Source organism: Pongo pygmaeus, chromosome 12, assembly GCF_028885625.2.
Source record: "Pongo pygmaeus isolate AG05252 chromosome 12, NHGRI_mPonPyg2-v2.0_pri, whole genome shotgun sequence".
In the NCBI taxonomy this organism is placed as follows: Eukaryota; Metazoa; Chordata; class Mammalia; order Primates; family Hominidae; genus Pongo; species Pongo pygmaeus.
This window is the reverse complement of record NC_072385.2, coordinates 114,595,679-114,604,615: the sequence shown is the minus strand read 5'-3', so window position 1 is coordinate 114,604,615 and position 8,937 is coordinate 114,595,679. Positions and strand designations below refer to the sequence as shown.

At 56.0% G+C, this 8,937-nt stretch overlaps 1 protein-coding gene across 1 annotated transcript; it reads right to left on the bottom strand.

Annotated features, from left to right (window-relative positions):
- Positions 1-624: 624 nt before the first annotated feature.
- On the bottom strand, positions 625-7,809 carry OSR1 (odd-skipped related transcription factor 1). The gene is given in 5 exon segments (XM_054474997.2): positions 625-1,318; positions 1,321-1,440; positions 1,442-1,553; positions 2,284-2,980; positions 7,496-7,809. Coding segments are annotated over 4 exon segments (1,002 nt in total). The 5' UTR covers positions 2,949-2,980; positions 7,496-7,809; the 3' UTR covers positions 625-1,213.
- Positions 7,810-8,937: the final 1,128 nt, after the last annotated feature.

The window sequence follows — 8,937 nt, the reverse complement described above, 5'->3', positions numbered from 1 at the left end:
GCCGCGATCCTAGGAGGGAACAAGTCCCAAGCAGAGAATTGTGTCTGAGGGACCCTAAGGGAGGGAGTGATGTTGGTTTGGGGTTCCGGGGAGGCAGCGGTCATTGTGTATTTGCACCCGAGTGTTGAGACCCGGGGAACGGGAAACATTACAGCTCTGAGGCTCTGTGAGGGCGGGTCTTTCCCACCCCAAAGCCAGAGGCCAGGAGGGAGGCCTTCGGTTAGGGTGGGGAACGACATTCTCTTCTCTTCTTGCACCCTAAGCGATCTCAGCACCCAGAGACGCTGTCTCAGCACCCAGAGACTCTGGGATTTCTCACGGGCGGTTTTCTGCCTTCAGGCTTAGGTTCTTCGTAAACTCACAGCACTTTAGAGGTGAGGAGTGGGAAGGCTGAGACCCTACCCCTGAGGCGGAGGAGAAAAGTAAGAAAATCAATACATGGTGGGGCAGAGGCAGACCTAACCGGGAGAGAGGACGTTGCTCCACCCATCTCAGCCCTGTCATCCTAATAAGACGGGGTGGCAGGAGGGGGACACGCTGGCGTCCAGCAGAGAAACCTGGTCCTCTCAAAGAGAGGACCCAACCGGTTTCCTGCGTTTAGGAGGGAAATTACCCATCCTGCAATGCCTGTAAAATAACCGTTTATTTAATAGTTAAAAAAAAAAAACTCCAGTGATAAATGTCCGTTACCGATGGTCAGCATAAAGTGCCAATCGCAATATAACGCCCGGCTCTTGGCTGGCTGCTCCCTCGCAGTGTCGCGGCAGCGGAGGCCGGGACCCCTGCAGACCCCAGGCCCGAGGTCCCCGTCCCGCTCTCCGAGTCCCGGAGCCCACGGCCGCGGGCTGAGCCGCAAGAGCTGGGAGGGGGCGCTCCTGCCCCGCGGTCCCTAGGGCGGGAGGCTGAAGCAGATACAGGGATTACACTTTTGCAGGCTCCGGGGGTGGGGGCAGGGGCGGGAGGAGGAGGTGGGAGCTGCCAGTGCTAAGGACTTCGTTGCCTCTCCCCTCTCCCCTCACTCTCCGCAGTCAGAGTTACAAGCTTATATGGTCAAAGACAAAAATAAAAAAGAAAACGTATAAAATAACAATAGAAAAAGTAATACTTCTGGGAGAGGCGCCGCTGCGGCTCCGCGGAGCTTTCGTTCTTTTTTTAATGCAGTTTCCCTTCCGCCACGTGAGTACCGCCTTTTGGCCAAGAGTTTAGCCGCGTCCTAGGGGAGCAGCAGGGACGGTCGGGGTCGCGGCCCCGGGCGGGGCTCTGAAGTGCCGCGTGCGCCAGGGACCCAGGGGACAATGTTGGAGAGGTGGAAGGTCCCGAGCGAGCGCCTCTCCCGCTGCCCGCCAGAGTCAGGCTTCTGGTCCCTATGGAGGAGAGGGCCGCTGGGCCTAGGGTCCTTGTGACCCAGAAGTTCTATTTAGCATTTGATCTTGGAGGTTTTGAGCTCCTTCACCTGTGAGTGTAGCGTCTTGTGGACAGCGAGAGTCCTGGACTGGCAGAATCCTTTCCCACACTCTTGACACTTGAAGGGCTTCTCTTTGGAGTGAATATATCTGAGGGCAGAAACAGAGAGTTCATCCTTGCAAAATGACGCAATGTTATAAACAGTTGCCCAAGATCCCCTCCCACTGCTGTGGGGCACTTGCCTTCAAAGGAAAAGTGTATAGTCGGGTACCAAGTGTGGATGGGACAAAATGTTAATTGGGGATGGAGTGGGGAGGTAAAGGAGATGCTTTAGCAAAGTCTGATCCTTAAACAGGTTCAGCCACCTGTTTAAGGTGCCTTCCTGGTGGGCAGGAGGGGCAAACTTGGCCTCCTTGTAAGGTCAACACTGAAGATGAGTAAAGGGAGCTGGGGTCGGAGAATTTGCTCGCCCTGCACTGTCGAAGATGGTAGCCGCTAGCATGTGTGCTTATTAAAATTAAAATTACTTAAAATTAAATAAAACTAAATTAGTTTCTCAGACATTTCAAATAGTTAACTGTCACATGTGTCATATGTCACATCCCTGAGGATGGAGGAAGTGGGGCAGAGGAAGCTGTGTGCTTGTCTGGAGCTCACGGAGACCTCACTTAATCTTGGGTCCTATTTATTCCCACATTTCCTGAACCCATGCTCCAAAACCTATCTCTGGATCTCCTAGGCTTTCCTTCTTGATTTTAAAGAATTCCGTGAAGCTCCAGAGGCTTGGAGCCAGTAGGGGGTCTCAAGAACCTTGTTAGGGAGAAAGATGGTGAGGCCAGAGGCAGAGAGCTCTCTCTTGGGCCACCCGCAGTGCCGCACCTGTGATCTCTTAGGTGGTCTTGCCTCCGGAAGGCTTTGTGGCAGATGTCACAGGTGTAGGGCCGCTCGTCGGTGTGCGTCCGCTCATGGATAAGTAGGTTGTAGGACTTGGTGAAGTGGCGGCCACAGAACTTGCAGACGAATTCCTTCTTGGTCTTGGAAGGCAGACGTCCCCTTGTGGGCTTCTTTTCTGGAGACAGCTTGGTCACGTCGAGGAGGGCACCCAGCCCACCTGCAGGGGAGCCTGGGCCCTCCCCGCGACCGAGCTTGGCTGGATCTTCTTGCGTTGCTGCCAAGGCCAGGTTGGCAAAATCAAAGCGCGGCTTGGTCTTGAGCGCTGGAACGCTGCCTCCAGCGGTGATCTCGGGCTTGGGTTGAATGACATGAGGGAACCAGGGAAAGGCGGGCAGCTGGAAGCGCGCATCCACCAAGCTGGACACCGTGCCTGGCACTTTGGAGAAAGAAGAGCGCGGCAAGTGCATGGCCGGGTAGCCCAGCGTCCACTGATGCAGGTGCACAGCGTGCAACGCGCTGAAACCATACAGGTTGGGCAGATGGTCCGAAGGCACTGTGGGCAGGCCGTTCACTGCCTGAAGGAAGGAGTAGTTGGTGAGCTGCAGGGAAGGGTGGATAGGCACCGGCGCCGGCAAGGTTTTGCTGCCCATCTCGCTAGTTGCAGTGGCTTCTCAATCCGGATCTGCAAAGAAAAGAAGAAGGCAGGGGCGTGGAGAGGAATAAAGAAGTTCAGGGTGGGTCGCCTTCCTCCTGAATTCCAGCCCAGCCACACCCTCTCCTCACACCCAGCGCAGGAGCTAAGAGTCTAAGACCCCATTCCCAAAACCCACTGCCCTCACAAAGAGGGTGGGAATGCAAGATGCAGGGGAGCCCTCTTTTCAGAACCCTCCTTGGTCTAAGGGCTCCCTCCAAATGGCGTCTGGCAGAGTCACACAACTTGATAGAGGGAAGGGCCTACTGTATGCAAGACACTGAGAAAGGAACAAGCACAGGGAAACTGCGTGTCCTGTAGAAATGGACAGCCAGGTAAGCCTGGGTCAACACAGAATCACAATCTCCTGCAAAGATAACAGGAGCTGGGGAACACACTTACACGTTTATTTGCAGATAAACACAGAAATGCACACGTGGATTCACACATTCTGAGGCAGAATTGATAAGGTGCAAAGACTGGGACAACCAGTGTTTTATAGCAAAACACTGGCTTTAAAAAAAATGCAGGAACCCCTGCATCACACACACACACACACACACACACACACACACACACACACACACACACGGGATCACATTGCACCTATGAAGAGCCTCACAGACAACACACATACACAGGCACACAAATTCAAGCACCTCCTGGCTCCCGTTCGTTAAGGTCTTCTGGCTGACATTTGATTTGGCTTCCAGAAGCCCTGTCATCTTTCTCGTCAAAACCCTCAACTTTGACCTTAAATCTGCTTCCCTGCCTTAGTATAAGTGAAACCTGTTGGCTCCACTCTCTCTGCAGCTGCTTGTGGACTGACTGTCTGCCTTGCCTTAGCCCTTGGGGACCACTTTGCTTTCAAGGAGGATGCTAATATCCACATTCATTTACTCTGTCAAACAACTGCAGTAACAAACAAGGGGGTGTTAGTGCCCTCACTCCCCTAAAGAAAAAGGGAGCTGAGTCTTTGGGTTGTCAGCATGTTCTTGTGTGTTGTGAGCCCTGGGCCGGTGGGTATGCCTATGGGCAAGAACACTGAGGCCAGGCCTCCATTCCTGTGGTCTATGGACCTCCAACTGCAAGGTCGGAGAGCTTGAGCAAGGCCAGAGGAAAGCCACACTGAAGTGACCAGGGGCTGGCATCTCCAGACCTCCTTGGCCATGGTCTTCGGCCTCCGTGGAGACATCTGAGCTCTGCAAAACGCTTTTCGTCTCTACCTCCCAGACACTCCTAACTCAGATGTGTCCAATGGAGGAAAGAACAGGGTGAGCAAAGTCTAAACTGTCAGGGAGCCTTGGGAAGCCCAAGCACTGAACTCTGGCTGCTAGCTTGGGGCTACTTAAGAAGTCATTGTCACAGCAGGGTCTGTGGGACTCCCTTCTCTCTTGCCCATCTTCAGTCCCCTGCTGTTGACTCCTTCCTTTACCCTTCACTACTCTCCTCTTCCTAGGTCCTTTCCTCTAACGTGGAGCAATTCCCCTTCCCTGGGATGCACTGGTCTCTGCTCTGCTCCCTAGTTTGGCGTGCCCCCTCCCCAGGTTGAGCTGACCCTCAGCCCAGGGCAAGGCCCAGGCATAGACTCCTTTGCCTTTCACTGCAGCGAGGCTTTCAAAGCCTGGCTCTGTCCAGGGATGTGCAATGCCTTTTCCCAGGAGGTATGAGGGCAATGTCGACCCAGGAAAACCTTTTCTCCTGGAAGCTGGCACGGGGGCCACTGGCTGTGTGGTGGGACCTAAGGAAAGAGGCCTTCCTGGGAATGGGGTGTAAAAACACCATGAGCTGGCAGCGATTTGCCTGCGCAGTTTAAATTAGCACTCGGATAAAAACCGCTGCAGTGAATTTAGCATCAGGGCGAGAGGAGGCATATTATCTGCGTGATCTGGTCTCTGAAGCAGAGCGCTGGTCCTGCCGGCAGCGCCGTGGCTTCAGCAACGGTCATCTCTACTGCGCCAAGCTCGGGTCGTGCCCGGGACAAATTGAGACTATCCCAGAGCTCGGACACAAGGAGAAGTAAATTTCAAATTGGGCCAGAGAGGAAGCTGGGACCCATTTGGGTTGGGGAAGGGGAAGGAGGAGAAGCCTCGCTAACTTCAAAGGTCGGCCTGGACTTAGGAGGGATGAGCGCTCTTTGAATTGCTGTCACCTCTTCTTCCCTTCCAGGCGCTGGAAATCAGATCCTTATCTGCGGGTCCCGGAGCCCGCTGGGAGCTGCGGAGGCCTCCCCCCTGCTCCTCTGGGTGCTTGGCCTATCCAAGGCCAAGCCAGCGGCCATGGCTGTGGGACTCTGGGCTGCACACTGGCCCGAACCCTCTCCGTGCCTGGGTGGGAGAAACCACCAACCTCGCTAGGCCTTTCCTCGCCTTCTTCCTTGGAGCCAAGACCGGAGCCGTCTTGGGCTCCGTAGGGGGTGCCGGGAAGGGGGAGTGCTTGCAGCTATAATGGTTCCTGGGAGCCAACCTTTCCGGGCTATCTGCCCGATCTTGTTTTCCCCAACACTACATTTATTTTCTTCCGCGGCCCAGCCCGTTCCTTGTTTTCTGAAGCATTCGGAAGCCAGGGCTCCCCAGGCTCCCGCCAACGACTTTCCCCGGGACGAAATTCGTTCGAAACGTGGCTCTTTACACTAGTATCAAGAATGGGCCGAAAGCACGATCCGGCTTCAGGAGGTCGGCTAAGAGAAAAACACAGTCTCACCCTAGCCTCTCCAGCCAGAAAGGATGGGTGAGCCCCCGGCCCCTCCGGCCCCGGTTTCCCAGACCCCGGAACCCCAGGGCGAATACTTTCGATCTTTAAACACAGGATGGAAAACCCTTCCCCAGGCTAGGCACCCACTCTTCAAACAGCTTGGGCCTCAGGACCTGGGGGAAAGAATAAGGGGACCCGACCACGCACAGCAGACGCAATTCGCGCTCGGGATCCCGGGTCCCTGCGCAGCGCGGGCACTTGCGTCCCTCGCGCGGTGGACCGCCAATCCCAGGTCTGCCGCCAGTCCTATGCTGGGCATTAATGAAGTGTGCAGAGTCTATTAAAGTGGTTTATTCGGGGCTAATTGAGCGTGAGCAAGTTAACTGCTTGCATTAATGAGGACGGGAGCGAACTCCACGAGCTTGCGCCTGGGGGAGCCCAGCAGCAACCCAAGAAAATCAGCCTTGACATCGAATCTCCAATGAGTGGTGACAGGCGTCCGCACCCCTGTGAAGAGGACTGACCGGCACCGGATACTTCTATAGCATTCTCCCAACAAACGAAATCTAACGAACCCATCGGCAAGGCGGTCATCCGGCTGCACTTAAATGTCCGCTGCGTCCTCGGTGATCTATTCCCCAATCTTAATAAAACAGTAATTACCTCGAGGAGCCTGGGATGGAACATCTACCCGCCGCCGGTCGCTGCTAGTCCCCTCCAGCCCTTCTCTTCCCTAGGGGGCTGTGAACCTGGGACACCTAGCCTTGCACGTGGTTTTGTTCCGCAGAGCCAATGCGCAGCTCTTAGCCTGGGTGAAATTTACCAAATTGTGGCAACAAAGAAACCCTCGCGGCTACTTTACACATTGAGAGCCCAACCCGCTACGGCCTGAGCTGCTGAAAAAGGACTAAACGTGGTTTTTCATTCTTATCCGAGACATTTCCGAGGAGAAATTAGTCCAGCAGGCAGCCCCTCACCCCTTTCCCCCTTCTTTCTCTCCTGACGGCTGGATTAGCGGACAGTCAGGGGAGTAACAGAACTTTTCCTGTCCCCAGCCCGGAGACGTTACGGCTCCACAGAGTTTCCACTAGTGCTGTGTGTGGGTCTCGAATTGAAAGCAGTGCTTGCGCCCACTACATTGCCTCCCTGCACCAGGACAATCAAGGGTTCCGCTCCAGACCTTGACGACACAGAGCAATCATCCTATGGAGAATATCCCTAAGTTAGAGCGCGAGTGCAAGGCGGGGTTCAGACTCGCGGCCCTGCGCTCTCGGGTCTAGTCGGCCTCATACCAGAGCGCAACTCCTCAAAAGACAAACTTGAAAGAAAGCGCTACCGGGCTGGGGCATGCACCTGTCCCTGGCGCGGTCGGCTGCGGCTGTGGCCATTCGCTCCCTCTCCCTTCCTTCTTCGTCAGCCTAGGCGTCAGCCAGAGCTAGGAGCGCGTCTCAGGAAAGTTTGTGCCCGCTGAAGTTGCTCTGGTTTCTTAAAGGGGGCCCACAGATTGACTTTCAAAGTCCGTGGGCACCTCGCCCGTGATTCCGCAGAGCCGGGCGGGCTGGCGGCAGTAGCGGAGGCCCGCCCCCCTTAATCCCCAGCGGTCAGAGGCCGAGGACCCCGCGCAGGAAGTCCTGAGCCAGCACCCCCAACCACCCTGCTCTCACTTTCACAAAAGTCCTGCAGCATTCGTTTGGCAAGAGCTTCCTTCAGGGGCATTGAGAAAGAGGAGACACCCGCCGCGCAGTGACAAGGAACCTGGGAGTCCTGCCCGCATTCGCTTTGCTGAGCCCAGGCGCCCAGGACTGCAATTACCTTGTTCCGCAGAGGTCCTGGGGCTGAGCACGTCTCTGGGGCTTTAGCTGAAGGGGACCGAGGAAGCCGGAGGCGCTGGAGCCCACAGGCGCCCCTGGAGCTCTAGTATCCCGACTCCTCTCCTGCCGCGGGGACTCCAAGCGCCGGACACGCTGGAGCGAGCGCTCAGCAGCCCCGGGTCCTGCACGCCGGGGACGGTGAGCCTCGCTCGCGGCTCCCTCGCTGGGTCTGAACCAGGAGCAGCTGAGAACGTGCCGGGGAGAGGCCGAGCTCCGACTCACTCATCCCTTAGCACCGAGCCGCCTACTTATTTTAATCCACCACCCTCCCTCCTCCACCACCCCCACCCCCGCCCCTTGCCTCAGGATTCCTCCCCTCCCTCCCCTGCCCCCCAACCCTGCCCTGCGCCTGCGCAATGAAAGACAAAGTTTTTGCTGACCCGGGCAGCAGACTTTGGCAGCTGCGCTCGCTTGGACCCGGCCTCTCCCAACCTGCATCCCCTCCTCTTCAGTCCCGCGCGACCCCTTCTGCCTTTTTAGGTCCAGAGCGGCACGCCTGGCGCACTGGAGGAAACGGTCCCTAGCAGAGGAGAGCGGGCTGGCACCGCACGTTTCGAGGTCCTATACTTGGGCTCCTAGGACACAGCCCGTGCTCTTTGGGAGGAGGGAGGGAGGGGCAGTAGCTCCGTGCACCGGGATCCCCACACCGCGGCTTGGGTTTCAACGCACTTTGGCGCCTGACAGAGTCGCCTCTCCTCCCAGAATCTCTTTCCAGAGGCGGCAGACCCCGAGTGTGGAGCAGCTCCTGGATATCCAAGAGTGCTCGGGGCCAGGGTGTTAACCCAGGCAGCGCTGGTTAATTCCTGGTGCGGGAGGGCCAGGTTCACCGAAGCAAGCGAGCTGTAACATCTGAGTGCTTATGGTTGACCCCAGACCCTAAGTTCTGGAGTCCAGTAGAAAGAACAAAGAGTAGGGAAAGGAGGTCAAGAAAGTTATTTTCCTGGAGCCCAGAACTCTCTGGGATTTCACCCCAATGCACAGTGGCACTCTCTACTCACATATTTGTTTTAGGATGGATCAGAGTTTAGAGATCCGCACCGGCAAGCCAGACCAGCTACAAAGTTGTCAGTTCCAGGGCCTCTGAGTCAAGGAGCTGGTTCAGGTGGAGTTTTTAATTGGAAAGGAATCAGAGTTCTGGATATTAAAAATTCTATCTTCATTGCCTAGGCATTAGGGAGGGTACCATCACCCCCTTGACTACCCATCTCTGAAAGCTGACCTCTGGCTGACCCCAGCCCATCCCTCCCTAATGCCTTTCTGGAATACCCTTCCAGGCCTTCGGTTTGGCAAGGAGGAGTCACTGGTTTCCTGGGACTTGAGTGGGTCCAGATCACACAACTGCACTCTCTGCCTTTGCCCCAGAGTTGCTGCGGAGTGACTCTT